The sequence below is a fragment of the Falco naumanni genome, chromosome W, assembly GCF_017639655.2.
Source record: "Falco naumanni isolate bFalNau1 chromosome W, bFalNau1.pat, whole genome shotgun sequence".
Taxonomy (NCBI): Eukaryota; Metazoa; Chordata; class Aves; order Falconiformes; family Falconidae; genus Falco; species Falco naumanni.
Window position 1 is genome coordinate 3541552 of NC_054079.1, and position 26764 is coordinate 3568315.

Genomic DNA, 26764 nt, shown 5'->3' on the forward strand with positions numbered 1-26764 from the left:
TTTTACTGTTAAAGACTGAGGCAAAAAAAGCATTAAGTACCTCGGCTTTTTTCTCATCCTTTGTCACTATGTTTCCCCCCGCATCTAAGAAAGATGGAGATTCTCCTTAGCCCTCCTTTTGCTGTTAATGTGTTTATAGAAGCATTTTTATTGTTTTTTTTTGCTGCAGTAGCCAAATTAAATTCTAGTTGGGCTTTGGCCCTTCTAATTTTCTACCAGCATAACCTCATGACATCTTTGTAGTCCTCCTGAGTTGCCTGCCCCTTCTTCCAAAGGTCATAAACTTTTTTTTTTTTTTCCTGAGTTCCAGCCAAAGCTTTTTTTTCATCCAGGCCAGTCTTCTTCCCCACTTGCTCATCTTTTGGCACATAGGTATGGCCTGCTACTGTGCCTTTAAGATTTCCTTACTGAAGACTGTCCAGCCTTCCTGGACTCCTTTGCCCTTCAGGACTGCCTCCAACTCTGGAACAGGCCAAAGTCTGCCCCCTAGATATCACACAGAAATGTCTTATTCTACTTTTTGCTATTTTCTTTCTAATAGTCATAGTAATATGGATCTAGAAAAGCTCATAAATACAAGCTTGCTTGAATGCTAAGTTTCAGTAATGTGCTTAAACATTGTTTAAGAACTGTGCCATTTCAGGTCCTGCATTAACAATTCCATCTTTTGCTTTCATGTTACCAACACTAATTATCACAGATCACCACTAGTTGTCCTCTTCTTGTTCTGCTTGTTGCCAGCAGTATAAAAATACATATGATGTGTATATGATGTTGAGTCATTATTGTTGCCTAAATAAAAATATTATAAAAGAACACCTGAGTTTTTTCAGACAATAGAAGACTACTTACTTAAGTAGCTTGCTGTTTCTGTGGTAGTAATGCAGATGACTTTTGTCCCGTATACAGAACCAAACTACTCTTTCTTTCCCTTATAGCCTGGTGAGAAGTCAATGTTTTGTGTCTCCCCTTTTGATTACTAACTGGGGAATTTTGTGGGGAGAGATTGAGTTAGGTGGTTACTTGGTAGTATTGGATAAAAACACATATTGTTATTGATTGAGTTATTTATTTTAACAGGATTCTGTCTCTACAAGATGTTTTTTTTTCTGTCAATGATGGTGTTATACAGTTTTATTTTTTTATTTTTTTTTAGTTAATGGTGCCATGGAAATTGGAGGTGACATAATTTTTTTTCTTTCTTTTCATTCAGTTTTCATTCAGTCCTCCAAGAAGTTAGTTTAAAATATATTTTATAGGCCCTATAAATTTGTGTCAATTAGTGGAGTATTGCAAATAGATACACCAGTACAGGTTGAGTGCATTTTAAAAATAAATTAGCTTAAAGTATGATACACTTCTTTATTGTAGATGCATCAGTGAAATATGAGTTGTCTAGTTTGTGGGGAGTGAGGGGAGGAAACCTGATTAAATATCTTTGGGGACAAGAATACTTAGGAGATCCCACCTTCTCTTACTGGCACAAAGTCTGTGAATTCTGCAACAAAGTGTGTATTGATAATTTCTGCCTTCCTACTGTTGAGAAGACTGAAGTAGGAGAAAATTCCAATTTTCTGCCAATTTCTACAGGAAGGAAACAAAATCAAGTTTTGTGTTTTTTGGAAAGTTGTGCTTGGAAATTGCCTCTTATGTATAAATTAATGAATTTGTGCCCTCCCACATAAAGTCTATGGTTTGGAGCAGGTTGTGTAGATCGATGAGGAATATCAAAACCCTGAGCTGTTTGGTGCTTTTTTTTTTAACCCAAGAAGTGTTTCTTCACAGGATTAAGTAAATATGCAAACCATGGTGAGTTATTCATGTTGTTTAGTGTGCAGGTACTTGCTTGCATATGTACGTCTTACACAGTTGACTTCTGTTTCGTGCTGGGCTGTATCTTGGACACTTGTGAGGTTTGCTTGGGGCTTCCTCCTTGTTCTGCAGTCTTCCATACCAGATGAAGCTTTTGTCACATGTGCTTGACACATACTGACCAGCTCCACCTGTTGTGTAATCTAGAGGGGATCCCCCCCCAACCCCCCTTATTTGCTTGCAATTTGAATTACAAAATCTAAGAGTACTCTTTGCTCCACATAGCTATGGTAGAAGATGAACTCTAGCTTCATCATAGCAGAAGTCTCATACCTATCACATGACTGCTGCTTTTATCCATTTGGGGTTACATGGTCTGATATAGAGGTCCCAAATTTTAAGACAACAGACATTTGAGAGGCTGCTTTTCAACCCAAGGCTGTACTGTTCTGAAGTATGTTTGTACTTTTCCTATAATGTGACAGCAGCAAGTGTATTAACCTGTTTGTTTCTTTTTTCCTTTCCAAGCCATGGGAATAATTTGTTGATATCTTACATCAGTACATTCTGTCATATGTAGAAGTAACTGAGAAACTACTTCAGTTTCTTTGTGTCGGAGGAATTTTCTTATTTTGGATGTAGCTGATTTATGCATGCTCAAAACCCATGTTTCACCCTGCATTTGATTGGTACATCTCAGTCTTATCTGTGTGGATGTGAACTAGTGCGTGGTACTCCATCAGGACTGGGCTATTAGTGTTCCTACTTCAAACCATACAAGCTGATTATTTAGAACTGTTAAATTGCATGCAGCAGAGGGTTGCTCAGCCTAGTTCCCCAGAGGGAATGCATTCCTTCTGTACCTGTGAATTGTGCTGGCTGTCAGTTCATTACTGGGTAGGATTCAAAGTGCTGGTATTTCTTTCTAATTCAATTGGGATGTTGGCTAATGGATAGTCTGTCTCTATGACAGCAACTGAGAGCAAGGTATTTAATCTGCAAACTCTGATCCTATGGAGCCAGAACCCTGACTACTAGCCCTTTTCTTTTTCCACTTAAAATTAGAGAGTTTAAAGGCAATTTCCTTAATACTGTTGAGGCTGTTGATACTATGTTTTGATAGTGTAGTTTTAGTTTGCTAAATATAATTTGCCTTTATGTGTACAACTGAAATGCTAGAAAAGATACATAAATAATACATAAATTCAAAAATAAAACATTATAAAACATGAAAGAACATGTGAATGAAAATATTTTCATAGGAGCAAAAATCAGTCTCATAATATTTAGATATGCAAATTTCAGTGCTGTTAAATAATATTTTTTTCTTTGTCATGTAACTTACAAGCCTATTCTCTCTGGTTTGCTAAATGGAATGCCTAATACAGTCTTTACTAAATTGGTAGTGTTCCAAATGGGAAATTATAATGGATCTCATTTCATGCAAACCTTTTTGTTTATATGTAACTATCCATATTTTAATATTAGGTGGGTAAATTGTGCTCAGTTGTGCCAGTGCTTTTTCCTTTATTTCAATGAAAATTGAGTAAAGTACATATCATTGCAGCTAAAGTATACATCCATGAAATATCACTGATGTAGATGATGGAGCATACTCTCAAGTTATTTTCATTCTTTTAAATTCTGTACAACAATAGGAAAATGCACATAACTGATAGAGGCAATTAGAAGGCATTATGATCCATGATCTCCTAATAATAGAATACTAACTGCTAAAACAGAACAGCACATTTGTAGAGCAGGAAATTACCAAAATGCAAGCAAGACATAGAGTATTCTGGTTTTTAATTCCCTACTTTATGACCTAAGCGTAATCACTTTCATGGGAGGAATAATACATCTTCCTACAGAATAAATAGGAAGTGAGTGTAAAGTTTCTTGCTTCATGTTTTTATGCCCTTTTTAAGACTGTTCAAACTGACCTGCCTTTCTTGTGTACATATGCCAATAGAGTAATTGTGTGGTGATGATGTTTTCCCTATGAGATAAACCATGTAGAACATAGCCTGAGATAAATTTCCCTGAACTCAAATGCTGGAAGATAATATTTTTCTTCTTTATATGAGTTTGTCTGGCTTCTATAGTAATGGGCCTGTTGCTGGGAGTCTTGGCTGTAGACCCAAGAAGGTGGGTTCGTTCCTGCAGTAGCATTTCTAGGTGATGACAGTCAATCAGTTTTGAAAATGATCAGAACTGCATCAGCCTGTCTTTGACACTGAAGTGTAATATGTTTTTATAGAAGAAATTTTTAAAAGTCTAATTTGTTGTTTATTATTTTTTTTTAAGCTGTTCTGGAGCTAATTCCTTGTTTTGCATGTGCTAGAGCTTGCATGCTTTGCTCCTGGTTGCAGATTTGAAAAAAAAGCCTCTTATTCTTCCATCCTAAGCTTGTAGCATGAGCAAAAAACCCCCCTTAGCTTTCGCGAGGTAATGGTCTGATGGATATGCTCCATGTTAGGTAGGAGGGGAGGTAGGGGATGTTTAGTTCTCTTCTGAGATAGAGCTGATAACTGCTCACCAAGTTGTACTGTTCCTTCCCTGGAGCTGAAGAGCCATCAGAGAAGTTGATGATGGCCAAAGAGCTGTTTGGGCAGGCCTTGATCTGGATCATGATTCACTGTTTGGACACTGCAATATTGCAGAATCCTTCCTGTGGTGAGCGCATGTGTTATAAGATCCCTTTGGTTTTCTGCAGTGATGAGACAGAAGGGGAACCCATGAATTGTATTTTTCATTTTTTTTTCTGCTGTATTTTAACAAGAATGACAATTTTAGGGTTTTTTCTTTGTAGGCTAAACACATTCCATTCAGGTATCTCTGCGTTTTCACCTTTGTATTAATTGTGACCAGTTCAGAATTACTTGTTTTCACTTCTAATTTACTCAGCAACAGTAATTTAACTAAAAGATATTCTTAGCTTTTCACTAATGCCTTGTAAGATTTTTTCCCCTCTGTGTTTGTTTGCATAATACCAATAGATTTTTGCATGTAAAGAAACCAGTCGAATAAATACCTTAGATTTGTGCCCAGATTTTAATTTGTCTTGGTATTCTTTTTATGTAGCTGCTAGGTCAAGTCATCTTTGGAGATTGTTAGAGATACATTATGGCCGTTTTATGCTGTCTTAAATAGACTTTTAAAGTAAAATTTTAGAAGACAAATTTTAAATTGGATTGCTAGTCTAAATGGTAAAATATGCCCTGATGGGAGCATAATGGGAGATTTGTAATGCACTGTAATAATATCTAATACTTTTTTTTTTTTTAAGAAAGCAACAAGATGCCCTTACAGAGCATTGCTACTAATTGAAAGTTGAGGCACAAATTATGCAGGAAAAACAAATCATAAAAGTGTATGGGTAGAAGCTGGGTATGAACAATTTAACTTTTTCCTAAATTTGGCCACAAGAAGCATTTAATTTCTTAAATTAATTAGTCATGTATTAAAGAGTGAAAAGATAATTTGTTAGATTTCAAGGTGATAGAATTCTATGTTTTACTTTAAGGAGAAAATTTTCAGTTGCTGTGAACAGCTTTTTAAATAAAAAAAACCAAACCACCAATATATCCTCTCATTCCCTTCTGTGGAGAACAGTGTGTTAGTGAAACTGCAGGTTTTAATTAAGGAACGTGGATTTTGTGGGAGAGCATTGCCTCAGTTATCTCAGAAAGGTCTGAGAGGTAGAAAACAGAGATATCTGGAGAACTTGTGCTGAGCTGAGCTGGATAGACTGACTGTGAACTGCTGCCCTTATTTATTCTCCCAGTCTGTAATGTTCCTTAATTCATCTGGGCATTTTATCAAATAAGACCAGGACTGAAAAAATACAGATTTCACCGCATGTCAATGGGCTGAGGATCATATTCTGATTTTGATCAAATTTGACTACCTTCTAATACAATAAAATACCTGGGATACTACTTGTTTAAGTAGGTTTCTGAGGACAATGGAATAATGATTTAATAGTTAAATAGGAACAAGATTCTGCTTTATAAGCATAAAATGGTCTGAATTAACCACTTAGGAAGTAAGATGCAAATGTATAAACCTATTTAGAGTGTGCTGAGGATCTGAGATTGCAGTGTAGAAATGACTTTTCCAACTGCAAGTTATATTTAATGTGTTATTTCTAACCTGAATCTCATGGAGTTTATTCCAAATAGCTATGACATTATCCGACATGCGTAATGTATGATTTAAATATAGTTGTGACCTGAAAAGGACAGGAAAATAACCTAATTCAGAAATTGTCAGAGCTGTGCTCCTTGCTTCCAAGCAGAAATTAAGTCTGTGATCGAACTGTTACATTCTCCTCAACATACTGCTCTGGGAACACACTCTCTCACCATTTTAATCTTCCTTAACCCAGACATGTGCTTTGCCATAGCCTTTCCACATGTCTAGGCTCATAGTGTTTTCCTCTATTACTTATTGTTATCTTAAAACAGGTCTTTTTTTTTACAGCCTCTGCTTTCAGAATTGATGGCAACAAGCTTAACTATACATCTGCCTACTTTGGTATGGCACCTTGTAGTTGCACTGGCTTTCTTTACAGTAAATGTTGCAACTGTTGTCATTGATCTGGCAGGAACTGCTGCTGTGCAGTGTACTTGGTGTCATTTCAATCTTGGTTTTGTATGATAAAATGTTATGGAATGGAGATCCTGCTTTGCATCCAAGTGGGTGCTCCTAGGTGAAGAGCTGTAACAGTAAAACCCTGTATAGCACATGCATGGGAAAAACCATCTGTAAAAAACTGAAAGTGGATGAATGGCTAATTATGATATAACTGCTGTAATCTTGCCAGAGCCGTTGGCTCTGTGTGATTGGGCTGCCTGTAGGAGAGAGGAAAAGTGAAATTGTCAAAAAAAAAAAAAAGTGAGAAAATAATGGTAATTCAAACAAATGTGCATGTACATATTTATGTGAATGTCTCCAAGTGTGAACCAAGTGTGAAGGTTCCTAAGAGTATCTGTGTACCTGAATAGAAACAAGAGAAAACTGTCCTATCTACAGACTATCTCTCCAGATTAATTCTCCATGCACTGTATGCTCTCTAGATTAATTTTCCATGCATTGTATGCTCAGTTTACCTTACTTGACTGAAAATATTCAAAGGCTCGTGACAAACAATCTTTTATTTCCACTAAACTTTGTAAGTTTTGCTGCTGAGTTGATGCTTCTGTTCATACTCTTAAGATGGTGGCATACAAGATTTAGGGCCAAAACCTGAACCTGGAGAGAGAGCATTGCTGTGTGTAATTTAAAATGAATCTGTTTTTAATACCTTCCTGTGGGATTTCCAAAGCACATTATTGAGAAAGGTGTAGTAGCTCTCTTCAAGATGATAAATTCTTCCCTCAACAAAAGCCATGAATTGTCTTCATCTGTCTCAAAAAAGACTGGGCATGTCACCTGAGAATTGTTTTCCAACTTTTTAAATTTAATGTCAGATATGTTTTAACAAGGAAATGAAAAAAAAAAAAAAGGCAATTAAAATGTGATTTCAACAGGCAAGGGTAACTTCTAGAACTGCTGTATTTTTTTGATCAAGAAGTTTTAAGATATTGAACTCAAACAAGTAACTTTATATATAGCCATAATTTATTGGGATCAACACTTGAGTAGTTTGTCTGATTACATATATTTTCAAAAGGGTGAGGTACTCTCTTCTTGCAGAGACTGCAATGAACTAAGCCAAACACTGTTTTTCCATTAGAATCAATCATATAAACACTCTTCTTCCCATCACTTATTTCCCATGGCAAAACCAATCTATACCATAAATGTAGCATTCTTTTTATCCTTTTTATTATGTGACATTTTTAGTAATTGAATACACATCTTAGTCCTACGTAGATTCTTATTTATATTTCTGTTAATGTTTGTGTATCACAAATGTGTACATTATTGATCTTTTTAAAACAGTTTTTAAAAAATTCAGTCTGTTTATTGGGGCTCTTAATTGACATAGTAACTGCCAGGCAATGGAAATGAAGATGTTGAAATACTTTGCATGAATAAAATTAATCAGCCCTGTAATGTTTTTTATCAAAAGCAAATACATGTATTTTTAAAATTATTATTAAATAAATTCTGGTAAACTTTACATGCTTTCTTCCTTCTCATTTAATCTTCCCATCATTATTCCCATGGAAGCTAGTGAAAATAAAATGAATCAACACTAAGATTTTTACATTTACTATTTTTCTGTTTATTAACATAATTGAATCACTAGTTCTTGTCAGCTCTTGTTTCTCTCCTCATTTAAACAGTTTTGAAACTTATAATCCCAAATGAGTCATGATCATGGCCCTATGGTTTTCCTTCCAGTTTCTCTACAAGTTTTCCTCTGATGTCAAACAGATCATGGTGGACTTTAGAAGCTGTGATTATGTCATTCAGAATTAGAAAATTTAGCCCAGTGGTAGATTGTCATCTGAGCAGTGCAAAATAATTCCCCACCAATATAAAGCTATCACTTTTTGATAAGTCACGAAAGAGCTATAGCTTGAGATAGTTAAGGCTTGAATTGTTATGCGTTTGAGGAGTCTCATTTTCCTTTAATTCTCCTTTTTTCATCTTTTGACAGTAAGCTTTTTGGAGCAGCAATGCATCTCTAGCTCTATGTTCCAGTGCTAAATATACTCAAAAAATGTAACAATATATTAATCAGTATGTGTGCTAAACCTAGGGGAGCAGAGAGAAGGTGGGGAAGAAAAGAAAATCTAGTGAGAGAAGGGGCAAGCAATCTCATGACCATAAATGACCTTTTTTTTTTTCTTCTCTATAAATGGTGCTGCTTGTTAGCTGCTGCTGTCTAGAAAACCAATATCAAAAAGCTCAACTGTGATATTTTCCTTGACTACCATCTTTTAGTTTAAGCTATGTGAAAATTATACAAGTGATATGGCTGGCAGTAAAATAGACCTTTTGAATCGTGTCCACTATCCTGATGACCAGCTTGTGGCTGGAAGCTGAGAACTCTATTAATTTCTCCCTGACTATGTTCTTGTCATTGCAAATACTCAGCAGAATCAGTCTGGTGAAAAAGAAACAAGACGGGTGGTGCTCGCAAGAAAATGTCTCTCTGAATTCTTGAGAGAAAGTATATTCAATGTAACTTCTTAATCTGCTAAATAGTGCTTTTATTAATTTTATGTGTAAATATTTTTCTTTTACTATATTTTCATAATTGTTATTATGGAAAGAATGATCTTCACAGAAATTATGACTATATTAGAACGATGTCTGGCAGTTTAGGACAACGAAGGAATTTATACTGGAAATCACAATTTCTGATACTTTCTCTCAAGATGGCTTGAAGACTTACTAGCCTTAGCTTATTTTTTTCTGTTTTCTTGAACAGCACCATCTTTTATTCTGTGTTGGTTTTGGGACTCCAGTTTTGACTGGCATCTCCAGGTTTGCAGTAATCTTATGATATAACAATTGAAATAATTAGTAAATTACAAAGGTATATTCTTGCTGGTTATCATGCCAGTTAAATTGCCTTGTTCTAATTCTTGGATGTCCATCAATCTTTGGTGGTCTGGGATGCTTAGGGCAGTTTGAGACAGGTGTAAAATCAGGTTTTTAGCTACCTAGAGGACTTCAGTAGGGTCAGGCACATGCAGACCCTATCAGGGGTAGACAGCAGCTGAGCTGGACTGTTGTGAACACTATACTTGGGACAGAATATCTCAGATTCACCCATGTTCTGCTTCCTCAGCTCTAGTCCTAAGTGTTTGCTCTACAGTATTAGCACCATTTCCCCTCTCCATTTGCATGTATGTAACATTTTGTGTATGTGGTATTCCAGGCGGTTAGCAGAGTAGGTATATACTATTTTGGGACCTGACATTCTTTTTGCTGGATGATTTATGCTTGAAAACCTGATATAGGAATGCAGAGATACAAATGTGTTAAATATTTTTTTTAGCATTGTCACATTTCTGATGTTTTACATGGATAAAGTTTATCAAACTATAGTTTACTTTTAAATAGTGTCATGGTTTCAGCTGGGCTAGAGTTAATTTTCTTTTTAGTAGCTAGTACAGTGCTGCGTTTTGGCTTTGGTGTAAGAACAATGTTGATAGCACACTGATGTTTTTAGTTGTTGCTGGGTAATGTTTATACTAAGTCAAGGACTGCTTAGTTTCTAAGGCCTTGCCAGCCAGAAGGCTGGAGGGGCACAAGAAATTGTGAGGGAACACAGCCAGGACAGGTGACCCAAGCTAGCCAAAGGGATATTACATACCATATGGTGTCATACTGAGTATATATAAGCTAGGGAAAGGAGGAGGAAGGGGGGGTACATTTGGCATTATGGCATTTGTCTTCCCAAGTAACCATTACATGTGATGGAGCCCGGCTTTCCTGGGGATGGCTGAACACCTGCCTGCTGATGGGAAGTGAATGAATTCCTTGTTTTGCTTTGCTTGTGTGTGATGTGGCTTTTGCTTTACCTATTAAACTGTCTTTATCTCAACCCACGAGTTTTCTCACTTTTACACTTCTGATCTTTTCCCCATCCCACTGTGGGGGGAGTGAGCGAGCAGCTGTGTGGTGCTTAGTTACCAGCCAGAGTTAAACCACAACAGTCCTTTCTTGGAAAATGCTGAGCCAGACCAGGACCCCTGGCCATGCCCCAGTGGGTACCTCTGCACCAGCACCTTCCCAAATGTACTCAAGTGACCTCCAGCTGTTTTTTTCACACTGAGAAGTATACTCCCGGGCATTTATTCTGCAACACCTTTTCAGTCCCCCCACCTCTTCCTTTATGTCATGGAAGTATCTGTGCCCTGTGCTTGCAGGCAGTGGTTGTGGAGGGTCCAAGCCTGTTACTGAATTTGTAGCTCTGAGACCTTCAAGTCTGTTTCCATAGTTGAAGATGTAAAACACAAGAGATTTTAGTGACAGTTTTTACTTATACTAGTACAAATAAACATACCAAGACAACATATGCTTCAGTTTCTGTTTTTACAGTTTGAAACAAAAGAGAGAAAACCAGTTTATAAACTTGTCATATGTCATATTTTCTGATTTAAACAGAAAAATTTTGCAGGCCATCCCAGATGAAAGCTACAGAATGTAGAGTTGTTACAATCACGTTTGTTCCCCATTAAACATTTCCCCCTATAGTAGCACTGCTTTATTTTATAAAGAGAAACAAACCCAAGAAAGTCCACTATATTGTGCACTAATGTCTTGAAGAAAGGAAGGTGGAGACCGGGAAGCCCTTCCCTCCCTGATCTAAAGGGCTTTGGGTAGGGTTGGCATGGGAAAAGGTTTATGCTGGCACACTGCCCTACTTGTCCCTACATGATTCCTTTTGCTTGTGTGAGCACCTAATAGAGAGTGACTCTGCCCTAATGATGGGTGCACTCATACTGAAGGAGAGGCAGCATGGGTATACGCGGGTTTTATGGAAAGACAGTTTCATGACACACAGAAAGGATAATGCCTCAACCCTGACATTTCCCATTGACTAGCTGTCAGCAGATCTGTGCTCCCTATTATGACTAAGCATCATCACCTGAAGTGTCCATCTCTTCCCCCAAAATCAGGCAGGGAGCCCAGACATCCATTAAGCACTGGAGAGCAAATATGTCAGAATGTGCTACCTAGGGGCCTTAGACTTGGCTATTAAAGCTACTCTCAAGCTCTTAACCAGTGACAGTTTTGAGAATTTACTTCTATACAAAAGAAATAAGCTGTATGACCTGGAGAGAATGAAAAGATGAAGCTAGTTTAGCTTTGCCTTATAATATTTTGGATTCAGTGATCCAGTCTGCTTATCTCAACTGAATTCAATGGGGCTGCACTGGTGAAAATGAGCAGAATTTTCCATGGAAACTCTGGACTCTCTTCAAGATATACCTTGCTGACCCATACCATTCATTTGCAACAGGAAAAACTAGATATGTCTGCTGAATAGTGCTTTTAAATGTGGGCCAGAAGAAAAAAACCCAACATCTAAACTTATTGAACTTTTTTTTTAAGTTGCTCTTGTGTTTAAATGTAAAGCAGGTAACTGGCATAGTTTGTTCCAGTTCTGAGACTGTCAGAGCTTTGCAGTGATACTGCTACCTTAGTTGATATAATCATAGAATCATTTAGGTTGGAAAGGGCCTTTAAGATCATAGAGTTCAACAGTAAACCTATGTCGTGGTTAAACCCTGGCTGTCAACCAAGCACCACGCAGCTGCTCGCTCACTCCCCCTCACCCAGAGGGATGGGGAGGAGAATCTGAAAGGTAAAACTCAAGCGTTCAGATAAGAACAATTTAATAGGTAAACCAAAAGCCACACATGCAAGCGAAGCAAAACAAGGAATTCATTCACTTCCCATCAGCAGGCAGGTGTTCAGCCATCCCCAGGAAAGCCGGGCTCCATCACATGTAATGGTTACTTGGGAAGACAAATGCCATAATGACAAATGTACCCCCCCTTCCTCCTTCTTTCCCTAGCTTATATATACTCAGTATGACATCATATGGTATGTAATATCCCTTTGGCTAGCTTGGGTCCCCTGTCCTGGCTGTGTCCCCTCCCAGTTTCCTGTGGCCCCCCCAGCCCTCTGGCTGGCAGGGCCCAAGGAACTGAAAAGTCCTTGACTTAGTATAAACATCACCGAGCAACAACTAAAAACATCAGTGTCCTATCAACATTGTTCTTACACCAAATCCAAAACGCAGCACTATACTAGCTACTAAGAAGAAAATTAACTCTGTCCCAGATGAAACCAGGACAACCTAACATTGCCAAGTCTGCCACTAAACCATGTCCCTAAGCACCACATCTACATGTCTTTTAAACACCTGCAGTGATGGAGACTCAGCCACTTCCTGGGCAGCCTGTTCCAATGCTTGATAACCCTTTTGGTGAAGAAATATTTTCCTAATATCCAATCTAAACCTCCCCTGGCACAACTTGAGGCCATTTCCTCTCATCCTATCACTTGTTACTAGGGAGAAAGAGGCTGACACCCACCTTGCTACAACCTCCTTTCAGGAAGTTATAGAGAGCAAGAAAGTGTCTCCTGAGCCTCTCCTCCAGACTAAACAACCCTAGTTCCCTCAGACACTCCTCATAAGACTTGTGCTCTAAACCCTCCAGCAGCTTCGTGGCTCTTCTTTGGACATGCTCCAGCACCTCAATATCTTTCTTTAGTGAGGGGCCCAAAACTGAACACAATATTTGACATGTGGCCTCACCAGTACTGAGTACAGGGGAACAATCACTTCCCTTGTCCTGCTGGCCACACTATTTCTGATGCAAGCCAGGATGCTATTGGCCTTCTTGGCCACCTGGGCACACTGCTGGCTCATGTTCAACCAGCTGTTGACCAACACCCCTAAGTCCTTTTCTGCCAGGCAGCTTTCCAGCTGCTCTTCCCCAAGCCTGCAGCATTGCATGGGGTTGTTACGACCCAAGTGCAGGACCCAGCACTTAGCCCTGTTGACATTCATACAATTGGCCTCTACCCATTGATCCAGCCTGTCCAGATCCCTCTGTAGAGCCTTTCTACCCTCAAGAAGATCAATACCCCTGCCCAACTTAGCATCATCTGCAAAATTCCTGAGCGTGCACTTGATCCCCTCATTCAAAGCAATTGGTCTTGCTATTAAAGACTGAGGCAAATAAGTCATTAAGTACCTCAGCTTTTTTCTCAGCCTTTGTCACTATGTTTCCCCCTGCATCTAAGAAAGATGGAGAAGATGGAGATTCTCCTTAGCCCTCCTTTTGCTGTTAATGTGTTTATAGAAGCATTTTTTTTTTTTTTGCAGTAGCCAAATTAAATTCTAGTTGGGCTTTGGCCCTTCTAATTTTCTACCAGCATAACCTCATGACATCTTTGTAGTCCTCCTGAGTTGCCTGCCCCTTCTTCCAAAGGTCATAAACTTTTTTTTTTTCCTGAGTTCCAGCCAAAGCTTTTTTTTCATCCAGGCCAGTCTTCTTCCCCACTTGCTCATCTTTTGGCACATAGGTATGGCCTGCTACTGTGCCTTTAAGATTTCCTTACTGAAGACTGTCCAGCCTTCGTGGACTCCTTTGCCCTTCAGGACTGCCTCCCAAGGGACTCTGTCAACCTCCAACTCTTTGGAACAGGCCAAAGTCTGCCCTCTGGAAGGAAAAGGATCTATAATGTTTCTTTCTGACATCTTTTTTTCTGACCCTGGGCAGAAAACATGTAGGTCAAAAGGTAATATGAAATCAGTGATATATGTATATTAATAAGTATGTAAATGAAAAAAATAGGGAAAGCATTGAATAAAAATGTCAAGACAGTTGGAAAATAATAAGGTCTAAAGAAACCAGTTATAATATGATAGATGTGTATTTTCTTGGTATCAATCTCATTTGTAGATAGTTGCATCTTCTGTAAGTTTTTTCTTATACTGTTATTTCTGAACCAAATTTTTTCAGGAATCCAGGATCAGTCTCTCATTTTATGATTATCATTGGTCCCCTTAGACATGTGAGTTTAGAATAATGTGAGCATGAATTTCTTTGTGTATATATAATATAACACAGAAATTATTTAGAAGTAGAACAATCAAAAGGGCAGCAATTTGTGTGACTGGAAAGTGCAAGGGAGACTCAGAATAGAGATATGATACCAACGTCCTTTTCCAGGAGTATGTGAAAATGATGTGAATTAAGTATCTATTGTAGTTTAACCCCAGCTGGCAACCAAATACCACACAGCGGCTCACTCACTCCCCCTCACCCAGAGGAATAGGGAGGAGAATCAGAAAGGAATGTAAAACTCAAGGGTTCAGGTAAGAACAATTCAATAGGTAAAGCAAAACCCACGCACGTAAACAAAGCAATACAAGGAATTCATTCACAACTTCCCATCAGCAGGCAGGTGTTCGGCCATCCCCAGGAAAGCAGGGCTCCATCATGCATAATGGTTACTTGGGAAGACAAATGCCATAATGCCAGATGTCCCCCCCTTCCTTCTTCTTACTCCAGTTTATATACTCAGCATGACGCCATATGGTATGGAATACCTCTTTGGCTAGTTTGGGTCACCTGTCCTGGCTGTGTCCCCTCCCAATTTCCTGTGCCCCTCCAGCCCTCTGGCTGGCAGGGCCCAAGGAACTGAAAAGTCCTTGATTTAGTATAAACATTACCCAGCAACAACTAAAAGCATCCCTGTCCTATCAGCATTGTTCTCACATCAGAGCCAAAACACAGCACTGTACTAACTGCTAAGAAGAAAATTAACTCTATCCCAGCTGAAACCATGACAATGGCAGATGAAGGGGCTATGTTTCCACCCCTGGGGCAGTCGATTCCAGGAATCCAAGCGAAGGCAAACTGTGGCCTGCACTCTGCTCCCAAAGTGATCGAGAAAAACACATTTGCAATATCAATAGTGGCATACCACTTGGCTGCCTTTGATTCCAATTCATATTGAAGATCTAGCATGTCTGGCACAGCAGCACTCAATGGCAGCGTGGCATCATTCAGGCCATGATAGTCCTCCATTAGTCTTCATTCTGCATTAGGCTTTCACACTGGCCATATGGGGCTATTAAAGGGTGAACGGGTTCTGCTGATCATTCTGTGGCTCTCTGTTCAGTAAATCAGCTTGTGGATGGGAATCAGGGAGTCTCGGTTGGTGCAGTATTTTCACTGGTGCACTGTTGTAGTAACAATCAGCACCTGTTGTTCTTTGACCTTCAGCAACCCCACCACAAATGGGTCTTCTGAAAGGCCAGGAAAAGTAGACAGCTGCTTAATTTCCTGTTTCCAAGGCAGCTATACCAAAAGCCCACCAATACCCTTTCAGATTCTTGAAATACCGTCTCCTAAGATAGTCTATGCCAAGGATACATTCAGGGCCAGTCACAATGGGATGCTTTTGCCACTCATTCCCAGTCAAGCTTATTTCAGCCTCCAATACAGTTAGCTGTTGTGATCCCCCTGTTGCTCCAGAAATACTAATTGGTACTGCCCCTTCATAGCTTGATGGCATTAAAGTACACTGTGCACCTGCATCTACTAGAGCTTTATATTCCTGTGGGTCCAGTGTGCCAGGCCATCGGATCCACACAGTCCAATATACCTGGTTATCCCTGTCCTCCACCTGGCTGAAGGCAGAGTCACTCTAATCCTGGTCTAGGGACTCCCCACTAGGATGGGTAGCGGTGTGAAGCGGATATAGCGTGGAGTGGTTCCGCTCACTCATGTCTTGCCAGAATAGGTTAGAATTCCTTTTCACAGGATCAAGAGTAAAGTCAGCCCTATCACTCTGGGTGAGTGTCCTCTGGAGAGTGGAGCAACAACCTTCCTGGAAGACTCCTTACTTGTGATTGTTTTTCCTTGTAGTTCACGCACTCGTGTCTCCATAACTGAGGTAGGTTTTCTATCCCACCTCCTCATGTCCTCTCCGTGGTCTTGCAGGTAAAACCACAGAGTACCTCGTGGTGTGTATTTTCTGTATTCTCCCCTCCAAACAGAAGGGTGTCTACAGTTGATAGCTGAGATACAAGTCTGTATTGGTGGAGAGTAGGACATATTCTTGTTAAGCTGGTGGACCAGTTTCTCTACAGCTGAGATGATGGAGGTAGAGACAATATTTTCATATTCTCGGAGCTGATGAACCACTTCATCCACTGTTGGTGGTGCAGTATCTGACCAACCCATTACTGCCAATGAGTTGGCATATGCTGATGGTGCGCTCTGTACCAATTTCTGCCACATGGGTCGTGTGCATTGCACTTCATCAGGGTCCATGTGTGACTGTGGGTCATCCAGGTTATAATAAATCATCTCTTTCACAGCTAATACCCTCAAGTACTGAATACCCTTATCTACTGCAGTCCACTTGGTTGGGTGACATGTAATATCCTCCTTGTAGGGATACCTTTCCTTAATGCTTGACAGAAGTCGCCTCCAGAGGCTGATGATTTGCACTCCTTTTCCAATTGCCCTATCAATGGCCCCTTCTTCAGATAGTGATCCCAGTTGCTTGGCTTCCCCACCCTCCAAGTCTATACTATTAGCCCCATTATCCCAGCATCAAAGCAATCAGGTGATAATGTGTTCACCTGGTTGAGGGGCATAATCTTTCTGCATATCCCACAGCTCATTCAGAGATAGGGATGGAGATGTTACCTCATTTGCTTTCTTCCTCTTGTTCCTGTGATGGGCCTGCTACTTCATCCCCCTTTACCAAAGGAGCTGCTTTCCATTTCCGTTTCTTCTTATCTACAGGGGCCGCTGACACTGATACATGCTGGTCTTCTGCATCACTCATTTCAGGGGCCAAAGTAGCTGGAATGCCTTCCACAGGGACTAGAGTAGCTGCAGTGCTGACTGCAGGCATGGAGCGGCTGGAGCAGGGGCTGGAGCAGCCACAGCACCTGCCACAGGAGCTGTAGCAGCCGCAGAGGGTGGATTGGTGGCTGGAGTGGCTGCAGCAGCTGCTGCAGGGGCTGGAGTAGTAGTTACAGTTTGTCGTTTAAACTTCCACCAGTTCCAGGACATGAAAACTGCATTCAGTATTCCTATCACTAGGTTCAGGACTGACACTTTGGAGCTTCCAGTGGACCAGAGATACTGAGTCTTCTAAAATCCGAAATGTTTCAGTAATTAGCCCTGGGGAGAAGGGGGAGTTGTTAGACCCCACCCATAGGCCGCCTATCTTGGAAAACAAAGCCAAAGGTACAGTTGTTGGCATTCCCCCGCAGGGGCCACCAGACACACAGAGGTGACAACACCAAGTAAACAGACCAGATTAGTTTCAAAACCAATGAGTCCATCATATTATAGACTAGTACTATGTAGTACAGCACTATAATAACTGTAGCCCAGGTCCCAATGTAAACAAACAACACAAAAGGGAACCCATACTGTAAATAAACAAGACAATTCAACCCTGGGATCATGGGCAGCAAATTTGAAAGCAGGGAAGCCAGCACTGTAGCCAATTACTATTAATTTAATACAACGGATACTGCAAACAATTAAATCTAACACAGTCTTATTAGACCTGTCGTCATCTCTACCCTTCGTGCCCCACTTGGGTGCCAAAAAAGACTGTCGTGGTTTAACCCCAGCTGGCAACCAAACACCATGCAGCCACTTGCTCACTCACCCCCACCTGGAGGAGTGGGGTTGAGACTCAGAAAGGAATGTAAAACTCGAGGGTTGAGATAAGAACAATTTAATTATTTAAACAGAACAAAGAGGTAAGAGCAACAATAATAACAATAACAATAATAATAACAATTAGGATGGAAAGGTGGGGAAAAAGGGTAAAATCCAAAAGAAAAGGAAGAAAACAAGTGATGCACAGTACAATTGCTCACCACCAGCTGACTGATGCCCAGCCAGTCCCTGAGCAATGTTACCACCACACCACCACCACCCCAGCTAACCCCCCAAGTTTATATACCAAGCATGATGCCCCATGGTATGGAATACCTCTTTGGCTGGTTCAGGTCAGCTGACCTGGCTGTGTCCCATCCCAATTTCCTGTGCCCCTCCAGCCCTCTGGCTGGCAAGGCCCAAGGAACTGAAAAGTCCTTGACTTAGTATAAACATTACCCAGCAACAACTAAAAACATCAGTGCTGTTATCAACATTGTTCTCACATCATAGCCAAAACACAGTGCTATATTAGCTACTAAGAAGAAAATTAACTCTATCCCAGCTGAAACCAGGACAGGGTACTTGATCTCCACTTTCAGTTTATATATGCAAAAGTCAGGATACTAACATTCCCTCTTTTATATGTTAATTCTTTTATTTACAGATGCAAAATTGCACGTGCCAATATGGTTGTATACCTCTAGCAATCTGATGTTTTCAGCACTAAAGCCTCTGATTTCTATGTCTATGTGTGCAATTGAATAATATTTTCTCCTTAAAATTCCATGAAATATCATCTGGACTTTCTTCATCATCTAAACTGAACTCCAGGACAGTGATAATTATGTGTATTAAAATACAGAATATTTACCATGAATTGACTGAATTGTGTAATAAGTAAAGAATATGGCTGTATTTGTAGCTTTGAAGTGCTTTAAAAACAATAGAGATGAAAAGTACTAAATATAATGTTTTTCTCCATACGATTTGGCAATTGACTGCTGCTGTTCATGTTAATTCTGTCCAACAGTCTTGCCCATGATAAACTTGAAAATGTCTGTGTTGTTTTTAAGAGTATATATATGTGTTGCTGTAAGGCTTTTCAAATGCAAACATTTTTGGTCTAAGAATAGAGCAATATATTGAAATCCAAATGATTAGATATATTTGACATATACTTAGCTACTACAGGTGTTTCAGGATTCTCAGAATTTTAGGAAAACTGACAATTATTGAGCAATTAAATACTTCAGTATCATTTTTCTTGGTGGACTGGTATGTGCAAATTGGCTTAATAAATACACAGTGTAAAAACAGAAGTAAAAAAATACTTTGTCACTCCAACAACTTTGAGTATTTAGATAACAAGCTCACAATTAATGGTCTCACTACATGTACCAAGCTTCCCAACTTTTTTTTTTTATTATTTATTTGTGAGACTTGCTTCAATTGAAAGAAGTTGTAGGCTTTAAGACAATACTCCAGTCAGTGACTTTGGATCCAAAATAATCCCTTTTCAGCATCTTATATAACACTGGATTATATAAAACACTGTAAAGAGTCAGGTGTGTCAGCACAGCTTTCTGCCCAGATTATTTAGCCTTGCTGAGAACTCTCAACTTTCTTAGAAGTTCAGGAAGATACTTCTTTGTCTTTAACCTGCCTGATGAGAAATAAATGATTTGCATTTCTGATTTCAATCACATACATCATGTGTAATTTTTGCCTACAGATTTTCCATATGACGTATGATCTGGCCAGTGCTGTGGTGAGAATCTTTAATCTGATTGGAATGATGTTGCTGCTGTGCCACTGGGATGGTTGTCTGCAGTTTTTAGTACCGTTACTCCAGGATTTCCCACCAGATTGTTGGGTGTCCCTAAATGGTATGGTTGTAAGTATTGTTCATTTTTCATTGTGCTTTCTAAACATTATTTTTCTAAACAGTTAATTTCAAACTTAAGTGTAAAAATACATGTCTAGTGATACATTGCCCTGCAATTTATTCAAGGTTACTGTCACATGAAAAGAGGGGGGGAAATCCTCTCAACCCCAGGTGTTTTATCTGTCTATTAGCACCCCAGGAAGCCGAGACCCTTGTGCCTGACCAGTCTGTCAGCGTCCTGTTACAGGGACCCTTCACTGAACAGTCCCACTGGATCAGAGAGCAATTCGACTGCCTTGTTCAGGGAGACACGCCAACAGCATCAGGGGGACCCCTCAGCGGGTCTGCCCACTTTGTTTAAATGTGTTACCTGCTGCTGGCAACTTAGTGCCCACAAAGGACTCACACTAACAGTTTACAGCATAACATTATTATAAAATCGTGACAAGTTAAGATTCGTAATTGCCAGTGATAGGGACTGTCTGCAAAAACAAGCTTGAAATGATACACAACCTAACTATATACAACCAAAACATTAATTACTAATGACAGCTAGAATGAGTTAGCTATTTAGCATGCATAAGTCAAAGTTCTTACCCAATAGGCATCCCTATGGGGGAGAAGACAGGTTCAGCCCGTCAACTAATCCCAGAAGTTACGATGGAATCTTCCCCTAACTTCTCCCCTCATCTGTCCACTTTTTATACTTCATCGTACATTGCATATTAATTCATCATGCACAGGATTGGTTACAAGTTTCTCGCTTCTAATGCAAATCAGTACGCATCCTCAGATAGCACTATTGAAGTTCTCTGCTAACTACGCATGCTCCCCAGGTAGGGTTTGGCCCTCTTTTGGGGGGGCTATTTGAGTTGGAGGTCATGATGTCCCACTACCACTATTATCTTTGTCCTACTTTAGACTAATTTTCTGTTGATGTCAGTGGATTGCAACACCTTATCATCCTGTTTCCTCTTATAGCCTGAACTTTCCTCACTTGAAGGCTTCTTTCTGCATAACTTAGATAATGGTGTTCTTTTCACTGTCTGTTCTCATGCTCCCCAAGGCTGACTCCCTTGATTAAAGTCTCTTCATTCATAACAATTTTAGAGTGAGTCAGCTTGACCTAGGTTTGTGAACACTAAATCAGAGTTGGGTAATCCAGGAGTTCAGACAACAATTCCCCCTGCCATGGACTTATTTCAGTCCAGGACTAGTCCATTTCCATCACATTTAGGCAGAGCTTGAGTGACTCTAGTCATACATATTGTTGTTACTGATAGGTATCATGTGCCCAGTGAGGTGTGGTAGTACCTTGGAGGCAGGTAACTTTGGGATAGAGGTGTGCCTTAGTATTACAATGAGATTATTTCATCTGAGTAAAGTCATTTTGCCACAATGGTTGGCTCAGCCATGGACATCCCGTGGATTCTTCATGTGACAACTGGTATGCAGCTTGTCAGCTGTGTGATGCCATCAAGCTACAATTCCCACAGGGAACATGACAGAGCATGTCCACAGGGTCTCCACTCTGCTCCATCCTCTGTCACTCCTATCAGCATGTGCTGAGCTGGCAGGATGTGTAGCTTAGGGAACTGTGGTGATGTAGATTCCATGCATGCCAACCATCCTGAAGGCGATAGCTGTATTTTACCCTAAAAAGCTTTCTGTAATACTACGCTTCTATTAGGACCTAATTTTCCTCTAATTCCTCTCTTCAAGGTGATTTTACAAGAGTTACTTTTGGGTTTTGTTGGTTGGCTTGCTAATGAACAAAAGTTTTATAGCCTTCATCACTGATAGCATTATGTTGACTCATTGTCAGTAAATGACACCATAAATATTTTTAGTTTTAAGGTAATTTTAATTTATTAATCTTCATTCCCTCAAAAAAAAAAAACACCACCAAAAGAAATTTGAAAACACTCAATTCACCAGTGCTTTCAATGTAGGCTCTAATTTCAGAATGCTTATGAATCTATATTATTTGTATTTTTTTCACCTAATGTTGCCAAAGAGGACTATCGTGGTTTAACCCCAGCCAGTAACTAAATACCACGCAGTTGTTCACTCACTCCCTCTCACCCAGAGGGATGGGGAGTGTCGCAACGGAGGGAAGACACAGTCACTCAATATGAGTGATCAGCAGACTTCGTTTATTGTGCCTTACAGTCACCTTTTATGCCTTGTTATAATTAGCTCATACATATTACAAAAGTTAAGCTCTTTATTGGTTAGTTGCCTAAATACCAAGCCCGCCCCTAGTTTCTCTTCTGTAGTTATCTGTTCCCACCTGCAACATTCTTTTCCCACCGCAATCTTCTTGTTATGGTGTAACTTTTGCTTTACTTCAGATAAGCTGAGAGCGATGTGCATTTTTGTCCAGCCAGCTGGACTATGTCTATGTGAACTTTTTCAGCTAGCCAGTTATCCACAGGGGAGGAGAATCAGAAAGGAATGTAAAAATCAAGGGTTGAGATAAAAATAATTTAATAAGTAGAGCACAAGCCATGAAAGCAAAGCAAAACAAGGAATTCATTCACTACTTCCCATTGGCAGGCAGGTGTTCAACCATCCCCAGGAAAGCAGGGCTCTATCATGTGTAACGGTTACTCGGGAAGACAAACACCATAATGCCAAATGTCCCCGCATAATGTCAGATGTCCCTCCCTTCCTTCTTCTCTCAGTTTATATACTCAGCATGATGTCATATGGTATGGAATACCTCTTTGGCTAGCTTGGGTCACCTGTCCTGGCTGTGTCCCCTCACAATTTCCTGTGCCTCCCCAGACCCCTTGCTGGCAGGGCCCAAGGAACTGAAAAGTCCTTGACTTAGTATAAACATCACCCAGCAACAACTAAAACCATCAGTGTCCTATCAACATTGTTCTCACACCAGAGCCAGAACACAGCACTGCACCAGCTACTAAGAGGAAAATTAACTCTATCCCAGCCAAAATTGGGACAGTTTTATAAATATCTTCTGTGTCATCTCATAACGCCCTTTACCAAGTTGTTCCCAACTTAAATGTTAGTGTGAGGTTTTCTAATTAAAATATGAGAAATATAGATTTACATCTGTGATACTTTTGTGTGTGTAAACAGAAAGTTCTCGGGTGGGATTTGGGCTGTGCCTTTATTTATAAGTAATGGTAATGATGTTTGCTTGTTGGATATGTGCCTTAATATCAATGGCTGTGAAGAATTAGTTTTTATGAAGTCACATAATGAAGTAATACATAGAACATTTTTATTGAAATACACTGAAAAAGTTATTGAGATATGCCTATAGCAAAAACAAAAAGCTCCAAGCAACTGTCTGATTGGCCATCTAAAAACGTGTGTCTCTCCAGTTTTTACAATTTTAGAATCCATAAAATTATAAATTTACTGTAGATGGACAGCTTGCTCACTCCCATGTATTTCTGTTGTAGAAAAATAACAGTATTTGTTCCTTTAGAAATGTGATACTGCACATTATTGTGGGAGCTCGTTGACTAAATTGTCAGTCATACAGACAAGTATTTGCAGTCATCAAACAACTTCTTTAACAATAAGCAACATGTTTGCTGACACCTCATTGTGCAGCTTTCCTAAAAAAAAATAATAGTGACATATCTTCAAAAATGGGATTGCTACAATAAAAATAGGTCATCAGGATGCTGACTGGCACGTCTTTGCATTCTGCTGCATTCTCAATTCTGCTTTGTAACATCTTTCATTCACATTTAGAAAGGGTACATTTACTACCAGCTTGTTAAAGATCTGGACGAAAACCATGCCAGAGAGTGAAAGAAAGCTTTGGATTACAATTTTAGTGTAAAACTATTTAAGTTTTAAAGAACACTGAACTATTAAATTCCCTCTTTTCCATAAGAGCATTTAATCTAAGAAGGTTGTATACACTCTGCACATGCTTGGGGAGACCTTTCTTTCTGCCTGCCTACACTCATTTTTTTAATGGAAACTCTGTCCTTACAGGCCACATACACTTGGAGAGATCCTTTTTGAAAGTTGCATTTATTATTTTTTTCCTCTGGCAACTGAATCTGTTGCTATTAATGAACATTGTAGGGAAACTTGAAAATTGAGGAAGATTATGTTCATAGAATAGGCAGTCTTTTGGTCCTATGGCAAGAGAAAGAGTTGTGGACTGACAGCCTGGAATCAGGAGCATATCTAAGGCCACTGTTGGGGGAAATAACTAGACCTTTCTTCTGACCCTGTCATGATGTTATGAGACATTTCCTGATTGCTTTCCAGGCTCTGGAAATGAATTCTTTAGCACTAAATGCAGACAGAAAACCCAACATGGAACATTAGTCCTCTGAAATGATAGAGGGAATAGAAGGATGATGATGGTTATATGCTTTGCTGGTGCATTCAGAGTCTAACCAACTGCTAACTTTGGAATTTGGAAAGGCATCAAGTTCCTGATACTACAAGAGTTTTGGGAAGAGGAGTACCTTACTCTCCCTAGTATACTGTAGCATATAACAATTTAATCTGCTCTGAATTTAAACACTTGTTGCTGAAATGACTGTACCTAATACTGGGGTTTAGATTCAAATGCTGTCGAGGCCGAAAGTCAAATAAGAATCTTATTTCTTCTGGCCTTAAGTTCTTTATCTGTGAACTGGTAGCGAGGGCCATGGTGAAAGGCCAATACTGTCAGGAAGAGGAGGTCTTTCCTTAACCCCAGCTAATCCACCTTTATGTCAAAGCATTCCCTTCTACTCAGATTTTAGTCAGATATTTTAGTAGATTAGTAGGTAAAGATAACTCCTCGCACCTGCATACATTTGGAGTTTTATTCAAATTTCTGAGTCAAAGAATTCTGAAATACAACTGCTCAAAGAAAGGCAAAATTACCCCTCTTTGAATTTCAATCTTTTTTTGAGGTGGGACAGGTTTGTCTGAGTATTTCCTAGGATTCACACTGTGGGTCCAATGTACTTTCCTCAAAAAGACATTGTTATAAGGGCTAACCTCAGGCTAATACACCAACTTTGAAGTAAAATTTTAATTCATGTTGATCATTGCCTTGAAGATTTATTCAAGCCAATGTATGCTCAGCCAGAAAAAGTTAGTTTTCCGATATGCAGCACAGCCAGTGGCCAGTTGCAAGCCAGAGAATTTGCAGATAATTTGTGTAGAGGAAGTGTAGAGGAATGAAGCTGGGTTAATTAACGAAGCAGAGAGAAGAAGGGGGCCTGGGTGAGGAGAGGCTGGCTGGAAGAGGAGCCCAGAGAAGGAAGACTCTGGATGCAGGAGAGGCAAGAAGCAGGGTGGTCTGGCCTGAAGAAACAGCATGGACAGTAGATGAACTTTTGAAATCTTGTGGGGGATTGGTGGCTGTGCTGGGGCAAGGTGTGGGAACTACTTATTGAAGTTAACCTAGTATGTGATGGTAAAAAGCCTTGTTGCAGCTGGCTAGTTTTGATAGTGCTGTGACAACTTGATGCTAAAGGGAGTAAGGATGCCATGAGGGTGGCAAGCTGTCTCCTCATTTGACACAGCCCAGCATACTCTTCCAGCCCATAGTTGTCTCTGTCTTGCATGTTAGTTGCTTCAGGCTGCAGAGTACAAGAACTTCTAAAAGCCTTCTCCTGAAAGCTGTTACTTCTGTACTATCTGATATGTGAAAGTACTCAAATTCCATGGGCATGTTCATGGTTAAGAAAAATAACATAGGTTAAATTTAATGTCACAAAGCAATAGGATAACAAAACCAAGATACAATTTACTTACTACCTCTCTGAACAATGAGACCAAATGCAATTAAAGCAAAACAAATTGATTGGATTTTCATCTTTGAAAAGGATGATAAAAATGTCACAGTGGATCATGAAGAGACTATGAAATGAAATGGAAAGCCTCCTGTGTAAAAATGGAATAAGATCACAATTGGCTAATACTGCACCAACCTACAGCCTAAGTAGCTCAACAAAAATGTTCAGATCACACTAAGATATTAATATTAAACCCAGATTGTATTTGTACTATCAGATTGACCTTCTTGGCTAGTTCCTAACATTGGCCTTCATGTTGTTATGAAATAAAAGCCAGATCTGTTATGTATTTTCCTTTAATTTTTCTAAATGTGATCCTACTTGCCTGCTTTTATATCTTTACTGCCATTTGATTGCACTAACTTTATTAATGCTTAGTTACTACTGACAAGCAGGGTCTTATGCTCTTCAAGAATATCAATACACTTACTCAAAATAAGAAAATCAGTAAAAACAATATAAAAGTAAGAAGCATCTGGGCTTTTTTCTACTCACTTTAAGTCATGTTCCAACCAATCCATTACAGACAAAATAAGTCAATTACTTCTGCAAGGGTATATGGCGCTCTGATGCTGTTTCCAGGGTTTTTTTAACACTAGGATTGAGAGTGTCAATCCTAAAAAAGGTCTTTTCTGAAGAAGCTTCCCAGACTTTCCTAATGATACTGCCTCATTTCTCCTTGGCTCAGAAAACCTATTATACACAGTTTCTTGTATGATTTGTCCTCAGCTATCTGATCTGCATTGCTTCAGACTAATGTATTTCCATAATGACTCATACACCAAACATCTTTATCATACCTCAGAGTTTGAGCCAATAGTTCTTTAGAAAATTAGGAATAAAATTTTCAGCTGAAACCAGGGGAGGCACAAGAACAGAAAAACACAGTGATCCTCTCCTATAGTCAGTCTGTGCAAACAGATCCTGCATTTTGCATTTGGTTTCAGCTGCAGTGAACAGGACACCTCTGTTTGCAAGTGTTGATTATAGCACTGCACTGCATTACTGATGTGATAATATGTGCTAAAGAGGATGACTTCTGTAATGAATTAGTTGTCTGCCTTGTGTGATTCTGTTTCTTTCAGATAGAAAGCTCATCTTTCTCATATGGGATAAGAATAATGAAATAATTAGTTGGAGGA

At 39.5% G+C, this 26764-nt stretch overlaps 1 protein-coding gene across 1 annotated transcript in view; it reads left to right on the top strand.

The window, feature by feature from the left end:
• LOC121080703 (potassium/sodium hyperpolarization-activated cyclic nucleotide-gated channel 1-like) overlaps nucleotides 1-26764 on the top strand; it is a 180323-nt gene that overhangs the window by 39684 nt on the left and 113875 nt on the right. The window contains exon 3 of the mRNA XM_040578839.1: nucleotides 19678-19839. Coding sequence (XP_040434773.1) covers nucleotides 19678-19839 — 162 coding nt within the window. The remainder of the gene's footprint in view (nucleotides 1-19677; nucleotides 19840-26764) is intronic.